Source organism: Haliaeetus albicilla, chromosome 11, assembly GCF_947461875.1.
Source record: "Haliaeetus albicilla chromosome 11, bHalAlb1.1, whole genome shotgun sequence".
In the NCBI taxonomy this organism is placed as follows: domain Eukaryota; kingdom Metazoa; phylum Chordata; class Aves; order Accipitriformes; family Accipitridae; genus Haliaeetus; species Haliaeetus albicilla.
The window spans coordinates 30,351,226-30,377,450 of NC_091493.1; the positions used below are offsets into that span (position 1 = coordinate 30,351,226).

The following is a 26,225-nucleotide window of genomic DNA, read 5'->3' on the forward strand; positions in this document are numbered from 1 at the left end:
AATATAAATATGAAGCATGTGATTATACAAAAAGCAAGCACATGATTTAATAATCACAGGACCTCAGCTTGTCAAATAATAATTGCAAGGCAATAACACACATTGTTTTAATAAATGGCTCCCTAAGATTCTCTCCCACAGTAAACCAGTAAAAAAAGGACAATTATTCCAAGGGAAAGGCAATATGTTGCATTTCTGGTTGTTAGCTTTTAAATGAACTGAGTGTGTGGAACTCTTAAATCAAGTACTCCCATTTTTCTGCACATTTCACAAGTTCAGCCCTTTCCAGTAAAGCATCTTTTCAGATGCGTGATTGCCTTTTGTTAAGGCAAGAATGAACAGATGACAACTGCAGCACAGAGGAGACATGCCTGGAACAGTTTTACAAAGCAAACCCAATTCTAATGCTTCTGCAATTCTAATGCTTCTGCCAGGAGGGCGTACTAGAAATGTGAAGAGGAAGGCTTTTTGTGCAATGTGAAGGGCCAGTTGTGGAAAGCCACGATAGAGACAGGCAAGCTGTGGTTCAGAAGAGTGTTTATCCAAAGCCATCGCAGTAGGTGACACTTCAGTTTCCACGCTCGGGCAAGCGTGAGCTGATCCCTCTCCGCCTCCCAAGGGTGCCCAGCCTCGACAGGCGCTGCACACCCAGGTCTGCAGCGCAGCCCCGTTCCCAGCTCATGGATGGAGCTGCAGGAGGATGTTCAAAAGCAACGCTAATTACTGAGCATTAAAAAAAGCGAAGGCGTGTTTTAGTATCCTTTCAACCTGGAGCTGACGCTGCCTGATGAAGAATGGGTTTGCTGTGCTTGCAGTTCATTTTATGAAGGCACCTTTGCAGAAGATGCAAAAATAAAAGTAGGCTGAAGGAAAAGAAAGCAGAAGGCCAAGAGACAGGCAACTGAACAGAGCAGATTGATTTAACTGATAAGATACATTTTTGCTGTCTGCATTATGTGTGGAAATTTATATTCCAAGTGACACAGTAACAGACTCGGTTGTAATCAAACAGCACTGCTGAGGTGTCAGGAGCACAGATGCTGCCTATCGAAAATATTTAAAACAGAAAGTAAAACTTTGAAAAATCTGCAGCAGGGAGCGCAACGAAAGCACTCTGTGGTGTTTCTAACCCAGTGCGACTCCTCTCTGCTTTTCACAGCTCTCTCTGGTGCTGGAGGTCGGACGACCTTTGTGAATCGCCCCAGCTACAGCTCAGATAAACCTTGATGAAAAGCAAAGGCCACCAGCAAGGGAGACGCGCGGTGTCTATTGTGCACTAGACATCGGACGGGGGGAAGGGCTGCTCCACACGTTTTGGGCAACTTCAGCCAATGGATTCCTCCCCTGGGTGTTACAGGAGGGCTTGGCCAGCATGTGAGAAAGGGAGGGGAGAGTTTGAAAACAACCCAGCAGGCTCGAAGGAAGGAAGGAGGGTAGAAAGTGACCTGCTCACCTCCGCGCAAGCATTTTGCTCCAGGTGATCAGCGGCGTTAGGGGTGGAAGCTCAGGAGGGTCCTGGTAGAGGCCAGTGGGTCCCCGCTGGTGCGGGTCGGCGTGGCGGAGGTCCTGGGCGCAGGTAAACCCGGGACGCAGGTGTCGGGGAGCGGGTGCTGAGCTGCGCAGCCCGCACGGGTTGCCTCGAGGTGCGAATTGGCCAGAAATGGTCGAAAGAGGTTTTTTTTTTTTCCTATGGGAGGAGGAATTCTGCTCTTTTGTTTTTATGGGGATTTTGGTGGTATGTTTGCTATTAATGCGGCTGGGGGAGGGAGGCCAGGAGGGAGCAAGCTCAGAGATTAGCATGTGATCAGCTGGCTCTTAAATATTACAGGCGGTTTTGAGGTTAGAAAGGCAAAAAGAGGCAATATCTTTTGGCAGACCGGTTGACACAGTGGAAAAATACAAATATTCTTTCATGGATGTCAGCCCTTTTTCAGGTCATAGTGTTTTAGAAATTAGACAGTATGTGCAGTCAAATCTAGATGAGATTTCCAGTGATTGATAACACAGCTGCTAATAGAGACATTCAGCAGAAGATAGAAAAAACACCATTTTCTTGTCTGGAGGTGTGCTGGATGGTTCAGGGGTTTTAATCTTCTTTTGATTACTGACCCACCTTTTGGGCCAGTGATCCAGTCCTAAATTTTACCAGAAAATTCTCTAGCAATTCTTGACTGTGCTTTAAAAGGTGTAGTTGGCGTGATGCACTAATGTGGTATTTTGTGGCATCTTCTCTTGTGGTTACTGTTCCAGTTTCTCTGCCACGTCTTTCCTCTTCGCTGAAAAATCTCTTTAAAGCCCTTCTTCTGTCTTGCAGTGGAAGCTGGATTCCATGATCTATGTTAATAGCTAGAATTTATTTTCCAAATCTCGGTGATGACACTGTAGTGGTTTGCTTGGTAGATGCTAGTCAGTTGAGGTGCAAAGAGCAAACTAGAAATTATTTTTTGATTGATGGGGAAACAACATCTTTTGAGGCTGCCTCTAGGTTACATGTGAAAAAAGTCTTGTGTGAGCACGCTGAACTGTCCTGACTTGAAAATGTCTGCAACTCAGTGTCTTCATGAACAAGAAAGGTTTTCTTTCTGTCATTTGTCTGATGGGAAAGTATTTATCATTAAAAACACAGCAATCGTGCTGCACATTCTTTTAACAGATCACTATTATTTTAATTCTTAAACCTAGTTTTGATGATTCATGCAGAGTTGGGCCAGTAAATCAGTTCAGAGGCTCTTACACAAGGAAAGTTTGGCTCTTATTTCAGTCAAATGTGCACTGATTTGGGTTAGAATTATACTGGAAAAATATGTAAAAATACTACAAAAGTCAAGTCATCATCTATTAACTGAGGAGGGTTCTCTTGCTGGCAGCTGAAAAAACCTGCAATGCAAAAGTACTAAAGCAGAAGGGATCTTTATTTGCTTCCCTCATAGCACTGGACTGCTATTGCTTGGGCTCTCCGGAGTGACAAAATACAGAAAGAAAACAAAGGGTTAGCTGAGTTTTTAGGAGAGACTGTGAATGGAGGCAAAATACATGACAATGAAAGGAGACTATCATCTCTAATTAGGTGTCTGGCCTCAGGCAGTGCGTATAGAATAAACAGGGTAAATGTAAACTAAAATAAGATAGAAAGTTTGGAAGGTTGTGGATGGATATGCATGGTTTAGCTGTCAATCCTAAACCTGCACTCTGTTAAAGAGTTTCAGCAGCGGAGAGGGTGGCTGCAGCACCTTTTACCTGTTGGATTGACTGAACAGTAGGAATCCTGTCTGCCAAATCTGAGGCAGTTGTGGCATTTCCCAGTCCCCCTGCCTAAACCCGTGTCCTGTAACACCCAATGCTGAAGAGAAGGTAGAGGTGTCCTGTGTGAAGAGGGAGGGAGTAAAAGGTCTGAAATCCCCACGTTAGCTGAGAGCAACACAAAGGAGAGGCAATACATTATTTTTCTGATGGTTTTGCTCCAGAAAAAAAACCCCAATTGATTTCTAATTAAAGGAGGAGGACACAATGTCGAAGAGGAGCCAGGCACAGCTATCAAGGTTTTCCATGGCTGTCTGTGCTGCCCGTGGAGGCAGGGCTCTTGCCTTCCCGGTCAGGTTCTGTCACTGGCCCTGCGAACACTCACCCCACCCATCCCCTCACATGGTCTCTGGGTGCAACCGTTCTCCTGCATCCCAGGGTTTGTCATTTCAGATCTAACCTAAAACCTGTCCAAGGTATTGCTGATGGACGCTCATGATCCTCCTAAACGTCAGGAAGGCAGGAGAGGATGACCTGGTGCGCTTTTGCGAGCGGACTGGGCTACGTTTGACAGGGAAGTGGCAGTTGCTGGCCTGGTGTGTGTGCGGTAGCGCCAAGGGACACCTCTTCACGCACCTACACGGGTAGCTTAAGCCAGCTCCACTTCAACCCCCAGGCCAGGCCCCCCAAGTGGGCCGGTACGCGCCACAGGGCCTGCAGGACAGGGCTTGAGCGGGCGGGAGCCCAGCCGCTGCCCGCGGCAGCAGCAGGCAGCGCTGCACCGAGGAGTCTCTCCGGCTCCCTCTCACACTGAGGCACCTCCTTCACCTCCCCGGTGAACGCGGCGCTGGTCGCCGTGCCCAGCCGGCCGGGCCGCGGCCTGCGGCCGCCGCTCAACGGGACGTCGCCTCACGGGCCGCGCCGCCGAGGACCCCGGGCCCAACCGACCGGCCTCCTGCACCCCTCCCCGCACGAATGGCTCCTTCCCGCTCCCTCCCCGCCGACGCCCCCGAGATGGTTTCGCCCTCCCCCCTCTCTCCCCCTGCCTTTTCCTGCGGGCCGAACACCCTCCCGTCCCCACCCACGGGCATCCCCGCCTGCCGATTGGCTGCGGCGGCGGGCGGCAGCCAGCCAATCCGCGGCGCCGCTGCCGCCCGTGTCGCTGGGGGGAAGAAAACAAAAACAAGCAGGCAGGGGCGCGCGCGGCCGGGGGGGCGGGGCCGAGCAGCGGCTGCGGCGGGGAGCGGAGCGGAGCGGCCGGGCACGCGGACCGCCGCCGCCGCCGGTAACGGTTCCGCGCGCGGCGTGTGAGGGGAGACGGCGCGGCCCGGCCCGGCCCGGCCCGGCGCGGCGCGGGCGGCCCTGCCTCCTCCCGGCGGGCACGGCGCGGCCAGGCAGGGTGCGTGGGGGGTGGCCAGGCCGCGGGGCCGTCGCTGAGGGGCGGTTGGCGCCGTGAGGAGCTGCTCCCCCTTGACTGACCCCCGGCCAGCCTGCCCCGCTCTCGCTGCCCCGCCGCGTGCGGTCCCTCGACGGTGGCAGCCGGGTTTGGCTGCGCAGCGAGCCCCGCGTCGCCGCCTCCGGCGGTGGGAGCGTTGCTGAGGGCACATGCCGTGAGGTGCGGGTGCTCCTCGGCCGCGGCCGGGCCGGCTCAGCGGTTGCCAGGCCTATGCCGCCGTGCGAGCGTGTGGCGGCAGGCCCCTGTGGCAGCCGGGCTCCCACCGGCCTTCAGCCCTCAGTCCCGCCTGTTTTTAAGGGCCGGAGTTGCTCCACCATTGATTTCTTCCAGCGGCACGGGTTTTGTAGGGGTAGCTAAATCTTACCTGGTTATCCTTGCGTGTGGCAGCAGAACAACAGCTGTTGTTTGCAGGTCTCCAAAGCCTCGGTGTTGAGTGTTTGCTTAAAGTTAGGGGGGAGAGAAAAATCGTGTAAGCTATGTGGAAGTTCCTCAGGGATGTTTTCCATGGATGTAAGGTCTTGATAAGTTTTGGAAGCTTTCTTCTGCAGCGTGTGTTGTTCCTAAAGGATCAGTTGCCGCTATTTGCCTGGTGGGGTAGAATTGCCTATTTAGATGAACTACATGCAGTGGTGGTGAGCACAGAGTTCAGCGTGTTTTATTGGTGGTTTTCAGTGACTTAGGAAATACCCTTGTCTCCTGAACTACTTTATTATTTGTATCACTGATTAATTTTAAGATCTCTCGCAGCATTCTTGTTTTACAGATGCTTAAACTCACTTCTCTCCCTTTTGTTCCCTGTTATTTCTTCTAACAAAATTTGAGGGTTATTTATTCTGATGGTTTTAATGCTAGTTTTCAAGCTGTGTTCTGTAGTTGATTGGTAGTACTGTGTGGTATAACTCTGCAAAATACAAAGTGATTTTTTTTTTTTGACACAGTGATAAATACTAGCATCGTGAGGCTCCAGCAGACCTGTTGGCTTGAGTTAATGAGAGGGTGCATTGCTAAATTGAGAGTATGTCTCCTGATCAGTATGGCAACATGAATTGTAATGTTCAGTTATTCTGTCATCCTTGTTACAAAGCAGGGTGCTGAATCTCAAAAAGACAGCATATGAAAATTGTGTTGTTACTTATTACATTGCCATAGGTGGAGAATTTCAGCTAGGGTCCTATATGGAAAAAGTATTTCTCTACTTGCAAATTAGGACTTGATTACAAATGATGGAAGTCATGATTGTTCTTGTAATACAGGTTTTGTCCTTTGTCTTGTTTTTCAAAGAGGTGGACAACTGATGGAACATTCCATTAGGAAGAATAAAACTGTTCTTACAAGGTAGTTTGCTCAGATTAGACTGAGATCCATACAAAAAATCTCCAAGAACAGTGACTGGGAACACTTGAGAACTCCTGAATGATTGATTGAGGTAACTCAGAAAAAATGTTTATCTAAAAATTGGTGTGGGGCAGGGAGGACGACTTATTGCACAAAGCTGTTAACTGTTTGGGTTGGCATTAGGAAATGCAAGATCATGACAGCTTGATACTGTGCCCTAAACCAGAGTTTCTTTATTGCCAACGGTCTGTGGTGAATCATTTGCAGTTAATAGGTCTGTGGTAGGCAAGTGGGCATAAGAGGGGAAAACAAGGAAAGAGAAGAGAAAAGGGGAAGGGAGTGCTGTCGTTTTGTGTCACAATCTTGCCATTCAACAGTAAACTGTTTTCAGGGCAGCAAAGGGTGAGAAAGGGGAAAAAAAGAGCCACTGAATTCTTACGGGGCAGACACAAATACTAGTAATATTCACAGGACTACGAAGTGATGTGTGAAAATCTTGCAGGTGAAAAAGTGTATGGGGAATTCTGGAGCTGCTTCATTTTTTGTGTATAGAAAGGAAAGATGGATGATGCCATCTCTTTCACAGTGACATAGGCTGGTTTGTAGAACAGCAGCTGCTAGGAAGAGGGAGAAAGAATAACAGAAAAAGAGAAGTGTTCAGCTTTATCCTTTGCAGATTGAATGGTGGTTGTTAAGAGTGTTTGAAGGGTGCAGAAGCACAGATGTGAAAGCTCGACAGCTGTATGTATCCGTACAGTAAAACATAAAGACTATGTCTTTGAGGGTAGGAACAAAAAATAGCTTGTATTCTAAGGGCTGGTCTGAACTCGATAAATTGGTACCATTTTATCAGTACAGTTCACCTGAAGAACATTTTTCTTGTGGTTGCAATTATAACATAGATATTGTATGCTTATATAGATAGCCACTTTGCAGAATAGGACAGTCTAAGTTGATAGAGGTGGCTTTTATCACCTAAAAAAAGCTGCATAGAGGGGGCTTTTAAAATAACGGCTTTTATCCTGGTGCCTCCTTTATAAGCAACAGAACTGAGAGCTGTGAAGACATCAGGGCTTAGATAGATGTGTTTGAGGGTGGTGCTGTCTCATGTTACACTGTTTACCTTCTTAGGAACTTTTCAGTGGTTACTGATAGTTAATTATAACCTTAAAAAAACTATTTTTGCATTGTATTTTGTAAGTGAAGCCTTTGCAGTTTTTTACTACTTTAAGATTTGGTCTAGTGCTTTTCTTGGCCTAAGCTTCTCTGTTTCTGTTTAGGCCTTGGAGGGGAAACGTTAAGACTTCACATTTCACAGTCAGTTCTGTTAAGCAACTATGGAAGTAGAAAAGGAGCACATTTATATTACCCCAACAGGTACGTAATATAATCTGTATTTTCTTACTTAAAATTGCTTGGGTGACCTGAAGTGTTCTCTGTAGAAAAATTGTATTACCTGTTAATTTTTTAACAGTACTGGTTTAAAAAAAAAAAAAAAAATCCTCATCAAAACTTTACAGAATACTTCTTTCAATTATGCATCATAGTATCCTGCTTGATTACATTTACTTCAATATTTGTTAAAATCACAAAGTTAACATTTCTTTAACTTACTAAATAATAGTGGCTCTAGACTCCTTATCACCTGACTTCAGGTAGTGCTGCTGTGAAGAAAAGAATAAGCTCAAAAGTAAAATGTGTAGGTCCATTTGAGAGGTACAAATTCTGCTTTTCTGTAGCTGTTTAGCTTAAAATTAGAGGAAACACACGATGAAAGGCTTGACTGGAAGTAGGCTGGCATGGGAAAATTTATCGAATATGTGTTAGAGACTGCCCTGAAATTGACTGGTTTGTCCATATCACGAATGTGTTTTATGATGCCTAGTCAAGTTAACACAGTTTCATGTTGTTTTCTGTGTCTTCCAAAGGTTGTGATGATCTGCACTGACCTTTTTATACTGAAGTTTTTGTAGGTTTTAAATGTTTTTCAGAAAAAAATTGTATATATGTTAAGATGGTATGTAATGTAGTTGAAGTGGCAACATGCTCCATATGACCTCTTATTTTAAACCAGAATTAGTTTAATGTAGAGGATACATTGCTTCTCAGCATTTTAGAATTATATTTGGATAACTAGATGTCTAAATTGACCTAATTTGGTCAAATTAAATTTGTATGTAGGTAAGTACTTGCTGAATGCTTTGTTAATTAAGGTAGCATTGTAAAGGCACAAATTTTAAGTGTGCCTGCTAGGCTTAATAGCAGGGTAATAAGATGAATTTGGATAACTTTTTAACCTATAGTAAGCAAAGTCTTAAAGTTTATAAAACACTGTTACTGCTTATGTAGGTGTGTGTGTATGTTATATGATGTAAAAATGAGAAGCTGAAAGGAAGATCTGCATCATTTTATATGTACTTTTTATAAAATTATTTTATTTTATTTTAGAAAATTGTTGAAAACTAGTATATCTGTTTTATCTATTTTTTCACCCTAACTAGGTAACTAATAGTGGAGGGCCAGTTGGTTATAGTATTATGGAGAAGGAGGTTGCAGCTGGAAGTGATAGTGTTATATAAAAAAACAGTTTAGTAACACAGTGAGAAATATCGAGTCTTAAGGGTTGGATGTTTCCTGTGGAGGATTTCCTTTAGTCTTGAACCTGAGATCAGGATTGTGTAAGGAGGTTGGACTGTAGCCTTCCCTTTTATTCTTAGTCGTCAGATTCAGGACTGACTTATGTTAATTGTTGGCCATTTTCTTGGGAAACTGAGAAAGACTTAAGTGGGCATTTAAGAGTGTAGTTCCTGGACAGTAGGATTGCAGGTCTAAACTAGAGAAATTCATGTGAGAGTGGACATGAAGAATTATTTAAATTCGTTTGTCTGAGATGAACTGATTGTGCTGATGGGGTCTCCCTGGGGAATGAGAGGAAGGAAACCTGTTCTGTTTGGTTTTGTTCCCCTGCCACCCCCCCACCCCCCAGCCTTATGCAAATCTCTCATTGTTTTATTAAAATGTTAGACAAACTGAGAAAGCTTGTTGTGGGGAATCTTTTCCTGGATGTGATGCGTGCTTTTCTTATTTAGCTTGCTGCAAGCATAAAAGGAATGCTTTTGTGGGAGTAATGAGTGGAAAGATGAAGCTTAGACTGGAATGGCTGCATTATTGTTCAGCTATAGCATTCATATCTGTGAACACTAGTATCTAAATGTTACTACTTTGATCACGAAGATCATCAAACTTTCTTCACTTTGTAGTGTAGTGTCCTCTTTGATATGGGTAAATGCTTTGAGATTGGAAATGTTTTATTGGTACACTTTGCTTTCAAAACAATTTTTCAGGAACCTGTTTTGAATTGAAAAAATATAGTACTGAGAAGTATTGCCAAGTGAACGTTGCTAATTAGAATGTATTGGAATGGTGAGGTAATACATTCAGCTAAGGTCAAATACAAATCTTAAATACTATTCATATTCCGCGTTTGTGGCAGTGAACTTTTCTGTAAAGCAGGCTTGGCACAGCTGGAAAAGCAGCTTCTGTGTGCCTCATCGTTGTACTTTACCTAGGGTTCGGGCTGTAGGTTCTGTCTTTGAGACTGCTGAATCCTCAAGAAAAGAAAGGCTGTATAACAGAGAGCTGAGGCTGTTCCCTTTGCTTTTGTGTTTTCCAATTTGCAAGGACTCCCAGGGTAGTAACTGGAATGTAAATAGGTCCCCAGGTGCTTTTTTTGAAGGGGAAGAACTTGAGGCTTTTGCTCATAATGCTCTCAATAAGACATTCTGCTGAACCTTACAGTTCAGGTGGGGGACATCCTAACTTTGTGAAATAAAAGACTTTAGATCCAAATTTTAAATGTGCATTAACTTCCCGAAAGAGTGAAACTATTGCACTTCTCAGTGCTCTGAGACATTCACAGGTCCTTAAGTGGTGAGTGGTTTTCGTTGGGTATGAAGCAAAGCTAGTTACCTGTTACATATGATTGTGCTGGGGAATAAACCATGGCTATTTTAGAAGCAGTCTTGACAGAAGCTGCAGTGAGGGGCAATCCATAGACAAGAGAGATCACACTGTTTCAAAAGACTTTATTCTATGAGTCTTTGTTGCCGAACTCCCCAGGCTTTGTATTAAACAGCATTTTTTTCCCATAACTTCAAAAAGAAAAAATAAAAGTAGTGATGTTTTTGTATTCTTGTAAGTCTAAATCATTACTTTTCCAGTTGGTGAGCTGTGTTTGAAATTCCTTGAATGAGGGGAATGTTGGCGGATGATTTAGGAAATTAATTTCACTTTGGTGACTAGTCTATTAACGATAGTGAGTTTTTACAGAATTCACTGTATTGGCAGTTCTGTTTGTTTCTAAATCAAGAGATGAGTGGGTGGCGTGAGAACTAGGCGCTTAGATCTTGTGTACTAAGGAGTTCTGATAGTTTTTGTTTAACAAGGGTGGGGTTTTCTGTGGTTTACCTGTTCATAAATGGTTTATTCATTTGCTTTCCAACTCTTGACATATGCTCTGCTTAGATTATGGATAGTTTGTGCAGGGGAATAAGGAACTCCTTATTACTGTGATGTGTAGACATATTTTAAAAACATCATTTGTCTGAACACTGTTGGAAATATGAGTTCTATTTAATCTTGTAATCCTTTTAAAATGCAGTGTGTTTTGGTATTCTAACTTAAAACTGTTTAAAAGTGTAGCAGATTTTTTTGCTCTGTCTCCTTTTTAAGAACTTGAGAATCTAAGTGATGCTCCATTTTCCGGTGATGAAGAAAATGGTGGGTCTGAGGAACGAAAGACTGAAATCAATGGAAATTGGATTCCTGCAACTTCAATTACTGAAGCCAAAATAAATGCTAAAGCAAAGAGACGTTTGAGGAAAAATTCTTCTAGAGATTCTGGGAGAGGAGACTCTGTTAGTGACAATGGAGAGACACTGAAGATTGGAGTTGTACCAACGAGCCCAAAGGGGAGACTCCTGGACAGGCGATCCCGGTCTGGAAAGGGAAGAGGTCTACCAAAGAAAGGTTGGTGTAGCTTAGTGAAGAGAGTAGCGTGATAAAGATACATTCTGTCCAAAACATAGGGGTTTGGTTTTTTTTTTTTTCCACTGGGAATCATTTTCATAAACTGCAGTCTCTTTGCAGGCATTGGTTCTTTATGTTAGATAGTAGGTGGCAATAGGAGCTAATAGTAGGTGGCATTCTTATGAGAAAATTTTATGTGTTCATCAATTAACTTCTGTCTTTAAGGTAAGTACCTTTTCTTAGCAAATGTAATACACAAATTTGAACTGTTGGTGGTTCACAGGATTGTTATTAATGCAAACTTAAAGGATGGTTATGTTTGAAAGTACAGTTTCAACCTTCAGTAATTCTTGTGCAGTTTCATACTGCTTCTTGTATCTTACTGCAAAGTGATGAAAAGACTGGTTGCTAAAGTGGGAACCTGACATACAAGCACACCCTTTTCAGCGTGTATTGTTAGAGTCAGGAGGTGGGCACAAGCACTGATATATCACTTAAGTGAAAGAATGTTGGGTTGAATTCAGAAGTATTCTTTGTAAACTGATGGTCCTTGCTTACTGTCCCGTATTTTGCCAGGTGGAGCAGGTGGTAAAGGAGTTTGGGGAACACCAGGTCAAGTGTATGATGTAGAAGAAGTAGATATTAAGGATCCTAATTACGATGATGACCAGGTAGGCAAATAATTTCTTTGCAGAGTTGTTTTTTATTTCCTTTATTGATTTCAATTGCTGTGATGCTTATGTTAATGGAAGTTTGACCTTGTGAGTTATGTGAATGTCACCCTGGCTTGACTAAATGCTAATTTTTATGTTCAAGAATGGATTATTGGCTAGTTAAAGACAACTGGCATAGAAGTGTCACAGTGTAATACTCACAAATCTTACCCCACGAGCCCTCTTTCTGTGCCTGATTAGGCAGCACCCTTCTACCGGGTGTGTTCTTCACTGCTGGTTCCCATTGAGGTGAATGTTGCAATGCTGCTCTATATTGCAAACAGGCACCATGTTAAAAATGCAGTACAGACTTTCTTAAGTTGGGAGTTTAGTAGGGGACAGTATGCTTTATGGATTTTTCTCTTCCCTGTATTCCCAACCCTCCCAATGTCTTGTATCTACTTGGTATAAACACTTCAAACTAGTGCAAAGTTGATAGCCTGGATATTTTGTTTACATGTATTTATTTAGAATATGTTGTGGAAGATTGTGGAAGATATCTTACGGCCATATTATCAGGGGAAAAAAAAAAGCTTACTGGGAAAGGGTGCTTTATAACATTAAGTCACTGAGGAAAGGAAACACCGATTACAAACACGTATTACTAAGGTCTCTGAGATCAATACAATTGTGAGACCGTAAGTAAATTCTGTGTAACATAAGCAGAGCGATGGTGGTGTCCTTTGAGCAGAGGCTGTTCGCTGTAGCGATAGCTGCTGAGAGGATGGTATATTGGAATATCAAAACCTTCTTCCAGTATCAATTTTTTCCCTGCAGTGCAATGCTTTACATTAACAGATTAGCTGTTAAAAAGGAAGCTGATGAGTGCATAAAAGAAAGTTTATTGAAGAGTGAATATTCTGTGGAACTTCCGTATGCTTAGCTTTTCTAAGGTTGCGAATGGAGACTGATGTGATGGAACAATAGGCTTTTGGACTTCTGCTATACTTCTTGATCATGGAAACCTTCCTTCCAATAAGCATTAGTTGGAAAACTTCTTTGTTCAGATTTCTGTGAGCTGTAGCATTGCTCTGAATGTTACTTCTGTAGTCTGTGAGGAGTAGGGAACTGAATTATGGTGGGGAGATCTGGTTGTGCTGGAACTCTGCAGGACCAGGTTATACAGGAGGCAGTTGCTGTGTGATTCTCCCCCCCCCCCCCCCCCTTAGGGAATGTCTTCGCTCACAAATATTCTGAAAATGCTGTTTCTCTGATCTGTACATGCTATTGCCTGTCTGGTCCTGCAGTCACTAAGGAAGAGGGAAAGCAGGCAGGCTTGCTGTCAGGGACTGGAGTACCATTTGCAGGGAAAGGTGCTGAAAGTTGTATCTTGTCCTGTGGCACAGCTAACTCTTGGGCTGAGACAGGAGCTTCTGTTGCTCTCCCTTCAGTACATACTACATTGCTACTTGAACTCTGTGTTCATATGGTATCAGCAGAATCCTAGGAACAGAGTTTGGAGTGTTTATAGTAACAGTAAATTCAGCCTTTCAGTTGAACTCAACTAACAGTAAATTAAAAATAAAAGCAATATAAGCAGCATGACATTTAGTCAGTATTGTCTGCACTTTAATGTTTAAGACACAATGTTATGTTTTCTGGCAGAATACTGACTATCAAGACTAAAGTATTAAGGATTTAGAAGATATATTTTGATGCTATTAGCACTGCAAAAGATGTAAGAAGAGACAGTACTGCTTACAAAAGGGTATATGCTTCTGTTGTCTTTTAAAATAGGAGAACTGTGTCTATGAAACAGTAGTTTTACCTCTGGATGAAAGAGCATTTGAAAAAACTTTAACACCAATCATACAGGAGTATTTTGAACATGGAGATACTAATGAAGTTTCGGTATGTTGCATGCCTTTTTATTTCTTTATTTTAGGGGGCAAACCTGTAGTGTACAAGGGGATCCAACTGCTAGCTATAAATAAGTGTATAGAGATGGTGGCAAGAAATGTGCAATAAGAATACCTAAGCAGTTATAGTCATTACATGAGCAGAAGTGTATATGTAAATCTAAACATAAGCATATAAATATTTATGTATTTGTAACATTTATATAATATATATTGATATAATAAAAATTATGAAATTTTAATCTGTTTTGTTTTTTTAAATCTTACTTAGGAGATGCTGAAGGATTTAAACCTTGGTGAAATGAAATACAGTGTGCCAGTGCTGGCTGTTTCCTTGGCATTAGAGGGGAAGGCTAGTCATCGGGAAATGACATCTAAGCTTATTTCCGACCTTTGCGGGACAGTAGTAAGCAAAACTGATGTGGAAAAATCCTTTGATAGACTGCTTAAAGAACTACCTGAATTGGTGTTGGATTCTCCCAGGGCGCCACAGGTATATTTGTAAAGTTTTATGCTAGTAGTTAAAAGCTTTTTCTTTTAAGTTGTGGCTAAAATTGATCAAGTAAACTAAAATAGATTCTATTCTGAAAAATTGGATTGTCTTGCTGTCTGTAATCTCCTACCAATTTCCTAGGCTGTGTTTTTACTTTGAGATAGCTTGTTTAAATAAAATTTGAAAACCAAGCACATTATAATTGTCTACTTAGAGCTACTTTGAAATTCAACATTTAATTAAAAATGCTTCTGTTTTGTATGCAGTTGGTGGGCCAGTTTATTGCTAGAGCTGTTGGAGATGGGATTTTAAGCAGTACCTACATAGATGGCTACAAAGGCACTGTGGATTGCATCCAAGCTCGGTAACTTTCTTGTTTTCTCTACATAGCTACAGTTTTCTATTCCAAATGCCAAAAATGATGATTTGGATTTTAGGACTTCAGGATAAATCATGTGGTTCTCTATAACTTCTTATTTTTTAATTTAAAATGATAAAAAAGAAAACCACAAAGTCTGCAACAACAAAATCCAGAATGACTCAGGTCAGAGGAGAAACACTGAAAGTGCCTGAAAAATCTATTAATACATTTGACTTCAGTTTGTCAGGTTTGTTGTCCAGCTTATGGTTGAGGGTGAAAAAAAATGAGCTGAAACAAGAAGTGATTAGGGAAGATTTTGTCTTTAGAAAAAGCTTTAATGTGATTAATGAGTAAATATAGCATCAGGACAGCTGCTGTAAATATGTTGTGAAATACACAAGGGATTAACTGTTTTGCCTTGTAAAGGTTTGAAGCTTGTGCAGTGCTTTCCCAGACTTTCTCTGTAATGCTTTATTCATCAAGAAGTATAATTGTTTTCCATGTCAGGGTGAGAAGTTTGAAGGAGCAATCTCTGAAAAAGAAAGATATTTTAATAACTAGGCATGTTTTATTATTTTTTCCCCCATAAGTGTGTGTTTCAGGCTTGATATGGAGGTGCTGAACTCTTGAAGCTTCTAAAAGCTCCCTTTGTAATGATTATAGTTGGGTACTTTTAGAAGGAAGGGAAATGGTTAGCTGCCTGACTTGAGGGTTCAGATTGTGAAAATTGTCTTGTCAGTTATACAGATGTCTCCTGTGGCCTGCATACTGCACATCTGGGATGCTTTGCTGCCTTTGCTATTTCTTGGCCAGTCTTTTCTGCTTGTTAAATCTTGGTGAATAGAGTTATTGTTATTGGCTAGCCCCCAGTCTGAGGATTGGGATAACTGTTCCTTCTTTAGCTGGATGGTCTTAACTGGATCTGAGTTTTTTCACCTTACTTCCTTTTTCATTCTTTTCTCAACAAACTGGCAAACTTTCCTAGTTCATGCTATCTTTTTGCAACTACGTATTTGCCTCCTGAAGTGCTATTTTGGCATAATTCTTTAGATTGAAACAGAAAATAATTTCAGTAGAAAAGCTGTTCTTCAGTGTGGAAGCAACTTAAGCCTCTTTTGTTTGAGATACATGTTCCAAGCTGCATTCTTGGAGGAATCCGTCTCTGCATAAGAAAATACTAAGTTCTTTCTTGTGAGGATGTTTCATGTTCTGCACTGATGATTCAGATCAGCTACCATCGCAGCATTGTTACCAGTCCTTAGCATGGTATAACCAGAAGTGTAAAGGTGGCAGAAAGAAAATGTGCGGAGCTAGCTTGCTGGCTTCTTGATCCAGATGTCCCCATGGAGTTGCTAACCTTGACCTCTTCTCAGGGATCTGGTTGCTTTGCCCAAAGAGGAGTGGCAGTGGGGAAAGTTACACATGTCTTTCAATGAAGTTTTGTAATAACTTTTTAAAACACCAACTTTGCTTTCTAGAGCTGCGCTGGACCGAGCTACTGTGTTGCTGAGTATGACAAAGGGTGGAAAGCGTATAGACAACGTGTGGGGATCGGGAGGTGGCCAACAGTCTGTGAAACACCTTGTTAAAGAGGTAGCTGATTTCTACAGAACTCTCCTCTCTAGAGTTTGCTGTTTGTCTAAGCTTATCTTGTTTGGTATAGAGCAAAAAGATACATATATCCTGTAATTTAAATTTATACAAAGTAGTTTTTAAAAACTGATGTAGATAACTTTGTTGATTTTATAGTATTTGTCAGTGGTGGGAACATGCTAGTACATATTCTGTATTGCAAGTATACATTTATTTTTGCTTTAAGCACTTAGCTTTTTAAGAGCTTACAATATAAAATGGTGAAGCAATTAGAAGAGCCAAGATGAAACTGGCTAAAGTAGATAAACTATTATTTTTTGGCATCACTGATTAAAAGCACAGTAATAACTCAGAGTGGAAGAAATGGGAATGTTTAGAGATCCGTGCTATGAAGTAGGCAGGTTTAAAGGAAAAGGTCATGTTATAATTTTTAAGTTGAGTGTAACAGATAGGAGTTCAGGGGAGAAGATAAAACTTAATCATACCCATATTAACCTTTTCTGGTGATATGCATCTTTTAAAGCAATGTTTTTGGTGCTTGTGTGTCTGTATTAACACTATGGATAGCTACTTGGCTTACACTGTGTTTCAGGTTGCTGATAACGTCTCAATTTAATTACATTTATAAAAATGCAACAAGTTTCAGGAACTAGCTTGCTGCTGGGTTGATTGCAGATTATCAAAACAGTTGACAGCTTTTAAATTTTGTACCTAATTAGTGTTGGGCTTTTTGTTTGTTTTAAAATTCAATAGATTGATATGTTGCTGAAAGAGTATTTGCTTTCTGGAGATGTACTAGAAGCTGAACGTTGCCTTCAGGAACTGGAAGTACCCCATTTTCACCATGAACTTGTATATGAAGTAAGCAGAAATCAGAGTCCCTTTAATAATTGTCAATAATACCAACAGGTTTGGTTTTGTTTTGATGTGGGCATGCAAATAATATAACTGGAATCTGAAGCTCAGATTGCTTGTTTTGATGTTATTTGAGTAACTAAATTGTTTCGTGTAAAGTTAATGGTTTGTGTGCACACTGCAACAAGTAAGCTGCTGCTAACTCTGGGAAGATCCAGAATTAATTTTTGTTTGTTGGGTAAATAGCTGAATTCAGATTATTATAGATTGCTGAAAAAGAAGAGCTCAGTTTATTTTCTGCTGAGGAATTGCAGCAAAAAGCCATGCTTTGTTTTGGTGTTTATTTCCTTTTAGTTTCAGATATCTAGGTGTTCTAATGGGTGTTACCTGTTTTTGTTAAGCTATAGAGCTTCCTTTTCATCTAGCACATTTGTAAAAGCTCTGAGATACTTCAGAACCAGACTAGGTGAGCGAAAGATCATCTTTGCTGTATCTGGGAGACTGTTCCCATTTGTACTCCTTTATCTGCCAAATTGGGAAGTGGTTGTTTACCAGTAAAGCTGAACACCCACAATCTACAAAATTTACTTTTCAGTAAATGGACTCCTTTTAGAAAATTCCTTCACAATAGAAAAGCAGAATCCTTTTAGTTGATAGGGGTTGAGGAGATTTGTAGATTTTCAACTTCTAAGTTCTTCTAGAATCACAGATACAAAATAATCATAGATACAAAAGTAATTTTATGAAATTAATTAATTGCCTCTGTACTGCAGCAACCATATGGATGTAGTTATGTATCTCTCAAACCAGAGCCAGAAAGGCAATGCTTTTCACTCCATCTAGTCCCTTCTGGTTTTCCATACCTCCTCATAACACTTACATGACATGTACTTGAACCACTGTTTTCTTTGTAGTTAAAACAGTTGCATGATTTGTTTTAGGCCATTGTGATGGTTTTGGAGTCAACTGGAGAAAAGACCTTCAAAATGATACTGGATTTGTTCAAGTCTCTCTGGAGGTCTTCTGTCATTACTATGGACCAAATGAAAAGAGTAAGTGTGGCATTTAGAGAATTTTGGTAAGGTCTTCCAAAATTTGCCTAGTTTTTACCATCTTTTAAGTACTATTTGTATTCTGTTGCTGACTGCTACTTTTAAGTTCTCCATGGTTATTCTGTATCCAATACAAATAATTTGTCACTGATGCATGTACAATGCTTGTCACGTACTGACAGAAGTACAAATGAATTCCGAGCAGTAGCTCTCTGTAGAACTGCGAGGTACAGAAAATTTGAATCTTCAATCAAAGATTTCCAACTGCTTTTATGCAATTAAGTGGTTAAACCTAATCATTTAAAATGCTGCAATATAGCTTCATTTTTCTTAAATAAATTTTTCTTTTTATCCAGTAGTTCTTCATAATTAAAGCAGTACAATAAGGACTGACTTAATTACACGTCAATTAGAACAGCTAATATTTTGCACAGTTGGGATCATCCATGGCTTTGCTTCTAGGTATGAATATAAGACAGCTGTTCTGTCCCAGGGCAAATTGGGTACCACACAAAGACTGGTGTCAAAATTTACCCAGCCATACTGCTGGCAGGAAGCGATGAAGTCATCTGTGGTTGTCACTAGTGTTTCCCTTACTGCATAAACTGTTGTGGTGATTTGTGGCCACATTTTGTTCATTTACATGGAAGAAAAATTACCTTTTCTTCTTTGTGTTACTAGCCATGCAATAGCAGCCAGGCTAACACACACATTCTGTACTGTCTGGATTTCTGACTTCTAAAGTTAAAAATTCACCTGATGTTTTTATGTAGATAGGTAGTTGTGTAATACGATGGTAGTGGCTGGTATACCTTCCTTTTCCACTGACTTGCAGCTGCTCTGCTTTAGGTTTGTTGAAACTGTCCATAGTATAGATGAAACTATATTGAAAAATAAATCCTCTGAGTGCAAAAGGGTATTTAAAAAATTTGTTATCACAGAATAACCAGATCATTATTTGAATTCTTACATTGTAGGGCTATGAACGAGTTTACTGTGAAATCCCAGATATTAACCTGGATGTGCCACACTCCTATTCTGTGCTTGAGCGGTTTGTAGAGGAATGCTTTCAGGCTGGAATAATCTCCAAACCACTGAGAGACCTCTGCCCTTCAAGGTACTTGTTTTATTGTAGATAGGTGAAGGCACTGCCTTTTGTTCCCATTCTAGGTAACAGAAAGCAGGATTTTATGACCAAAGTATTACAGATTGGAACTGGAAACTATGGAGGATGGAGAAACAGAGGGTTGGACTGGTACGAAGTTTATTAAGAAGCTCCACTGGTGTGAAACCTGTTATGTGGAGGCTGGGATAAATACTTGAGGAAAGTAAGCCTATGGTGAGTCCCAGGCAGCATGTCTGTGTGCTCTCCAGAGAATGAAGACCTGCCTCTCCTCTGTTTTGCTGATTTGCTCGGCAGAGATCAGGGCAGTACTGAGATGGAAGATTCAGGCATCACAATGATCCATGTAGGTGACAGTGGAAAACTGTCAGCTACAGTGAGGTGTGTGTGTGAAATTGCTTAAAAAATGGTTTAAATATACCAAATGGCAAGAATAGAGTTCTATGATGAGACATCCAATTCTAATGTTTATGTAAAAAGGAATAGGACACTTAGGTGGAATAAGTTTTACAAACCTGATCCCTTTGTGTCTGTCTGTCATGTGGTTTGTATAGTGGTTTTGGTTTGTTACTGTTCATAGTGTAAATGATGCTGTTTGAACTGTAGCTTATCAGTATTCTGTTCTCTCCTTACTGGTCACGATACAATTAATAAGTCTCCTTTCATGTAGGGAATACATGTAAATTTTTAAATATGATGTTAAAACTATTACTTGCAATTTTATGCATCGGGAATAATACTACTTACTAGACAGATCTTTTCCAGTTTGGGTGTTTTGTTAGGCTTCTTAAAGCATCTTGACAGCTTGTGATAAATTCAAATTTTGAAATGTTAGTGTCTTTATCAAAACCAGCCTCCATTTGTGGACTTTTAGACTTAAAATTGAGTTTGTATGTATCTCGGTATCAAGTGTTTTGCAGGTTTGTGGTATGGGAGGTTTGAAAGTCATCACTGCAACAAAAGGTTGATTATACTTCAGTTACCATTATACACTGAGAGGCGTTTTTGGCTTATGTACTTAGTTTTGGGTAGAAAACCACCATTCCTAGGCTTTCAAGCTAGCATCTTTTGCACATGTGAACATTAAAAGGTGAGCAAAGTGGAAGGCACTTGACAACGCAAATTTTGAAAAGCTTCTTGCAAATAAACCTCGATGTAAGATTCAGATGGATTTTTAAGCAATTTACCAGTGATCAAGAATGTCAGCTAATCTTGCTGAGCTTGCACACCTTATATGTGACTCCCAGGACCAAGAGAAGATTCTTCTCAGTGATAAGAAAAAAACCAACTGATGCTACTTTGAATTACTGAAAAGATACTTTCTGCTTTTTCTTACAGGGGCAGAAAGCGTTTTGTGAGTGAAGGAGATGGAGGTCGTCTTAAGCTAGAAAGCTACTGAATGTGAGAACCAGCTCCTGAAGCCTTAAAAGTTTAAAGGGAAAATAGGTATCTATATATATACAAACATGCATCCTTTTTTGGTGTGTGTATGTATATATGTATACACATATATAATACACCAAAATTTTAAAGAGTTGCTTAGCACAGTTCATATTTTTTTAAAAGCACATGTTTTGGGTACAAATTGTTTTTTTAAAATAGTTTTATAAATTTCAGGAAGAAAACTTCTTTCTTTGGGCATATAGTAGAACAACTGGCCACTTTGCTGTGGTGGTGCCTTCAAATAAGCTATCTTTTTAAGTGCCATATGTTTATGACCTAATCATTCCATGTTTGCATCAACGTCTGCCTGTCGCTCTTTCTTTCAAGGACAGTGTTGTCGTCATAAAAATCACTGGTTTATACAAAGCTTTATAGAAGGGTCAAGTTAAGCTGCTGTGATCCCATTTCCATTGCTGCTGAAGAAATACTGTGCTTTGGGAGGAAAAATAGCTGTTTCTTTGTTTTAAAGAACCCAAGACAATGGAGTTGGGTCATAAGATTAATTCATCTGTTCCAGGGGAGAACACTGGTTGGTTTCAGCCCCCATGTACCAAACTTCTCTTTTTTTTTTTTTATGTAACTGGAAAAGTGAAAAGTTCTGGCACAACATATTAAAAATATTTTTTTGTGAAGCTCTCCTTTTTGCCCTTTTTTTTTTTTTTAAAAAAGAGCAAATTTAACTGTGTTCAAATCTCTGCAGCGTGTGCAATTAAGCTGTACATCTCACACCGCCCTTTTGTATTACATTTGAGCATTGAGCAATGAATGTCACGGTAGGTATTTACCAAATGTGTTCTTGAAAACCAGTGACGGGCGTAGGAGCGTCCAGGCTGGCCCAGAGGTAGTTTGAGCGTGCCCGCACGGCGCAGCTTGGCCGAGCCCCTTCTCAAGAACAAGATGCATCTAGGGAAGACCCTCTAACAGCGACGCACTGGAGCCCCTCCTTAAGTTTTCCAGTTTCGCGTCAAAGACGCCCGGTGCTGGGACGCGCGGGTGGTCGGCGTTACGGGGCTGCAGCACCCCAGCGAACCTGGGACGCCGTTACGCGACCCGGCCGGCGGGGCTGGGTCACCCGCCTCCTCCCCTCGCCCGCCTGGGGCTGGGCCTCCAGCAGCGCCCACCGGGGTCGGGCTGCCCGTCGGACTCGGCCAGCCCAGAGGCGCGTCGGAAACCGGCGAGCGGAGCCGGCACGGAGAAGGCGCCTCCCGCCGCCCCGCTCCCGCCGCCCCTCCTGCCTTCTCGGCCGGCCAGCCTTCGATCCCCCAGCTCCCTGACAGCGCGGGTACCTGCGAGTGGCGGGTGCGGCCGCCGCAGGGCGCGGTGCCCGCCGGCCCTCCCCGGGGCGGGGGCTAGGGCCGGGTCGGCGGTGCCCCCTCGGGCGGCCGCGCCGCCTCCAGCGCCGCCCGCTGCAGCTTCTCCAGCTTCTCCAGCGACACCGACTTGAGGGGCAGCACCTTGGGCTTGCACAGCACCATGGCGGCCTCGTCCTCCACCGACAGCTGCCCTGCGAGGGGAGAGAAGCGCGGTGCGTGAGCGCCGGGGCCGGGCCGGGCCGGCTGCCGGGGCGCGCCCGCCGCCGGTACCTTGTTTGGGCAGCACCTCCCGGAACGCTGCCTTCCCCTCCGGCATGGCGGCTGCCGCACGGCGGCGCGCAGGCGCGGTGTCCTGGCGCCGCCCGTACGGGCATGCGCGGTGCTGAGGAGGGAGGCGCTCTTCCCGCGGAGAAAACTACAGTTCCCTGCCTGCGCTGCGCGGCGCCTCGCCCCGCACGCCCGGCCTTCAGGCCTGCTCGGGCGCCCCGGTGCATGCTGGGAGTTGTAGTCCACCCGGGGTGGCGCCCCGGCTGCCCAAACGCATGGTGGGAATCGTAGTCCTTTGCGCGGCGCGGTGCCCGCCGGGAACTGTAGTTGCTGTGTCGGGGCAGCCCCGCGGCTGCGCCCCGGGCGGGGCGGGAGCGGCTCCCCCGGGGCTGCCCCGGCAGCGGGGCCGGGCTGCCGGCTCACCGCCAGCCGCCGCGGGGCCCTGCGTGGGCGACCGGGCCCGCAGGGCGCGATAGCCCGGCTGCCCCGGGGCCGGGGGCTCGGTGGGGCGGCCGCGGCCTGGCTCGCTCCGGTGGGAGCGCGCAGAGCCCGGCCGGGCCGGGCCCCCGCGGCCGCTCCCAGCCGCCCGCCGCGGCGGGGCTTCTTCGGCGGGGCGGCGGCCTTCAACCCGCGTAGGCCTGCCCGGCCCCGCGGCGTGCCGCTGCCTGCCCGCCCGCGCCTCGCCGGGTCTGCGCTCCTCCTCGCCGCGAAGCTCGGGCTTCGGGGCTTTTCTGTGTGTTTATTTTTTGTTTTTTTTAAATACCCTCCCTCCCCTCCCTCAGCAGACACGGTCTAACAGACGGGTTTGGCCAGGGTGTACACGCTCCGATTTTCATTTTCAGGCAGCGCCTCGGGATTCGCGACGTGAATCACGCTACTGTTTAAAATGTAAACAGTAGTAAAAGCCGGTGTCTTTCTAAACGCTGAGGGCTTAAACGTCGCTAAACCTGATCAGCCAGCGCACCTGAGATCCCCCCGCACCCCGGCAGGTTCGCGTTCTGGAGGATCGCTCGCCGCTGGTGGCAGCTTCCCTCAGAAATCCCCCACCGCGAAGCCGTGGCGTGACCCGGGGTCGGTGGAGGAAGATTCACCCGACTGTCCGTCCCCGTGTCTGTGCGATACCTCAGGGCCGTCCCGATTCCGGGATGTGCTGTAATTTTAGATTTTGCTAATGAGCTTGCCTGTGTGCCCTGCACACATTGTCTGCCTTGGCCTTTGCTTGGGGATTGACAGTTAAGGCTTGTAATCCTGCTATAACCTAGCCTCAGCAGGCAGTGATAATTCCTTTAATTGTTCTGAGATTGAGAGCTTGTCGCTTCGTACTACCACACAGGGACTGGCCGTGGAGGAATAAAATGAGGGAGAAAATTATTTTTGCTAATCATTCTTTTCCATTCTGCCTTGATGCAGCTGGCCACGTGCTTCCCTCCGCTAGCTCAGGCACCCCACTGTGGACATGGTGAGCTACGGGATCCAAGGCTTCGGTTTGCTGGGGGACCTGTGATAAAACTTTCGACTTCCAGTAAGCGGCACCTCTCTGATAGTTAAGGCCTTTGTCTGTATTGTTCCAAAACTATTTCCTTTTTCCTCTAGGGCAACCTAGAGTAGGAAACTGATGGTCCCTCAGGTAGCCTGCTTCCACCTCACTTGAAGTCTTGCCTGTTTGTCGGGTTGGAGGCCAGCAGAGAACCTGCAGAAGCTGAGGGCGGGTCTCCTACTTCCTGCTGTTTGTGGAATCAGCTGAAGATAACGCTTCTGGCTTGGTCTGGGGCAGCACAGAAGTGGGCTCGTTTTGTTGTGTGATTCACATATTCCACTTTCAGGTCAGAAGATTGGCATTGATGAGGCTACAAAATGGATGTGCTTGCTTGGCACATCCTTCTCTACCCTTTGAAGTGCACAGAAGCATTCCCACTGATTTCAATGGGAAAATCTCTTTTGTCTGGTGTGCTAGTCTGTGTGCCAATTAGTATTTTGTACTGATTGGAAGGAAAAGGACTAGGGACTGACTTATGAAGACTGTGGATGTTTGTAGACCGGGGCATTTTAAACAGTACATGCAATTTGCAGATCAGTAATTTGGTAGTTGGTTGGTTGTTTGTTTTTAAAAACTGATCCAGCATCTTAAATATGGCTATGGCTAAAAATGAATGTAAAAGCCAGTTATGACTGAGAATCTTGCACTGTGAAACCAGCAGTTATTCCTGTGGTAATGAATATGGCCTGCAGAGCAACAGAAGATGAACTGAAAGCAAGACATTGAAATCAAATTGCAGGCTAGGTTTTTTGACAGTGTCCTTCACAGTGCTGATGACCACCTGGAGTCCAGCATTATGTGAGAATTGGCATTTACAGCAACCAGAGCCCATCTCAGTCGTAGGGAATCACTTCCCAAACGCAGTTTTCCTGCCAACGGGGTTTGTTTGCTTGGTGATAAGAAACAACGGTCAACTCAGTTTGTTACTTGAGCATTTTAGTGACTGAGAAGTGGAATCTGGCATCGTGTGCTAAATCCGTTTTCTTAGCTAGTCAAATGCCAACTTGGCAGCCTATCTAGAAAGCTGATAGCACTGGGGCAGGCATGATTGTGGAGATTGTTTTCGACAGTCTCTAGTAAGTCTGCTTTTAAGACACCTCTTTCCGTTGGGAAAAAACACAGTTAACACCTTCAGGACTGGGAGGACTGGATGAAAGAGAGGAGAGGCATGGGCATTGTCTACAGTTTAATATAGTAGTTTTCAAAATGCCTTAAAAACAGGAATGGGTTTAGCTTTGAGTAAGGCTGGCATTTATTCACTAGACTGGTGTTAGCCATAGTTGATAGGAGGGGAAAGCATGGCACAGAGGACCTACTTCCCCTTGTTTTGTTGGAAGAGGAACAACAAGAGAAGATGTGAGTTTTCCAATTACAGATGAGAGACCCAATCTTTTCTTCTGCTAAAGAAAGTGTAGTTATACCCCATTTTTTGCCATTTTTCTGCCTCTCTGGTCAACATGTGCTCGAATATACACTCATTTCTCTCACGGGCCTTTCCAGTTGCCAGAAATAGCTAGAAAGCTGAAATACTTTGCCAAAACCCTTCAGTCTGGGAAGAGCACTGTGCACTTGCAGTGGGACCATGCTGAGTCAGTGCATTGTCTTGGTGCCACTACACGTAGCTGGAGAAGTCAGAACAAGACCGTCCTTGCGCACAGCATAATGATGCCCAGGTCTCAAGTTGTGTCCCCGTGGCATGCAGCTTCCTAAAGTCCTGAGACTTGACCTTCAGATAAAACCCAGTGTTACTTGACAAAGCGTGACAGTGGTATCCACGGAGAGGACAATGCGCTCTAGGTTGCTTATCCTTATTTTACTGATGTCACAAACAAGTTATTCTTGTACACTGCAGAAAGCCTCACAACCACAAAACCAGCAATAATTTTATAAATGATAAGCTTGTTTTCCTCCTCCTCTTCCCAGATACTCTGAGTGCAGCAGACAGCAGAGATGTGCATTGCTGGAATCCAGAGAGTTTCGTAACATGGCAGCCGCTCGCTGAAAGCCCTGCAGACACAAAACAACACTTATTTTAAGTCTTGAGAAACATCTCCTACTAAGTAGAAGAAAAAAGCATTTAGGTGAAGCAATGTTGCTGGTCCCATTTGTTTATGAGGCTTGGTTTTTGTCTTTATACATTTTAAATGCTTTTTTATTTTCATTCTGCTTTTTGAGCCTTTCAAGTTCATGTTTTCCATTTTTTCCATATGACAAGAAAGTCTGGAATCAAGTCCTTACTTTAAAAACAAAAATCTGGTTCAGAGCCTTGTATAATCATGTAGCTCCAGACATGGGGTGTTTAAAGCCACTTCCATGAGAATTACCCATCTTGAAGGTGATTTCTGTTCTAAGTAAATACTTTGTTGTCAGTTTAAGAAGCTTTTAATGACATCTGATCTGTGTTTGCTTTCCAGGCAGATCTCTCCCTCTTTAGTTCTCCCTTTCTAAAAATCTAGAGCTTGTTTCACCTCTATATGTGCTGACGAGGTCAGAAATGTAGTGTACCAGCATGACTGTGACGTCTGTTGAATAATGCATACCAATGCTTTCAAAAATA

The 26,225-nt window shown here is 43.4% G+C and overlaps 1 protein-coding gene and 2 long non-coding RNA genes across 7 annotated transcripts; 2 read left to right on the forward strand and 1 right to left on the reverse strand.

The window, feature by feature from the left end:
• The first annotated feature begins 1,327 nt into the window (after positions 1-1,327).
• On the forward strand, positions 1,328-21,183 carry PDCD4 (programmed cell death 4). Of its 5 annotated transcripts, none has more exons than XM_069796964.1 (13): positions 1,328-1,477; positions 5,978-6,122; positions 7,312-7,408; positions 10,763-11,059; positions 11,636-11,730; positions 13,510-13,623; positions 13,903-14,124; positions 14,391-14,488; positions 15,964-16,078; positions 16,832-16,939; positions 17,875-17,985; positions 18,963-19,102; positions 20,447-21,183. In XM_069796964.1, the coding sequence occupies exons 3-13, from the start codon at positions 7,369-7,371 to the stop codon at positions 20,505-20,507; spliced, it is 1,401 nt and encodes a 466-aa protein (XP_069653065.1). In that variant the 5' UTR covers positions 1,328-1,477; positions 5,978-6,122; positions 7,312-7,368; the 3' UTR covers positions 20,508-21,183. The 5 variants fall into 5 exon arrangements, with proteins under 5 accessions (XP_069653065.1, XP_069653063.1, XP_069653066.1 ...); XM_069796962.1 differs by having other exon boundaries at positions 1,383-1,576; XM_069796965.1 differs by having other exon boundaries at positions 1,399-1,643.
• Positions 12,932-20,449, reverse strand: LOC138687781 (uncharacterized). Its single transcript, XR_011326900.1, has 2 exons — positions 19,856-20,449; positions 12,932-13,215 (listed from the first exon to the last, which is right to left on the reverse strand). It is a non-coding gene; the product is annotated as an uncharacterized lncRNA (long non-coding RNA).
• Positions 21,184-22,429: 1,246 nt separating the features above from the next.
• On the forward strand, positions 22,430-25,991 carry LOC138687782 (uncharacterized). The gene is made up of 2 exons (XR_011326901.1): positions 22,430-23,120; positions 23,542-25,991. It is a non-coding gene; the product is annotated as an uncharacterized lncRNA (long non-coding RNA).
• The last annotated feature ends 234 nt before the right edge of the window (positions 25,992-26,225 follow it).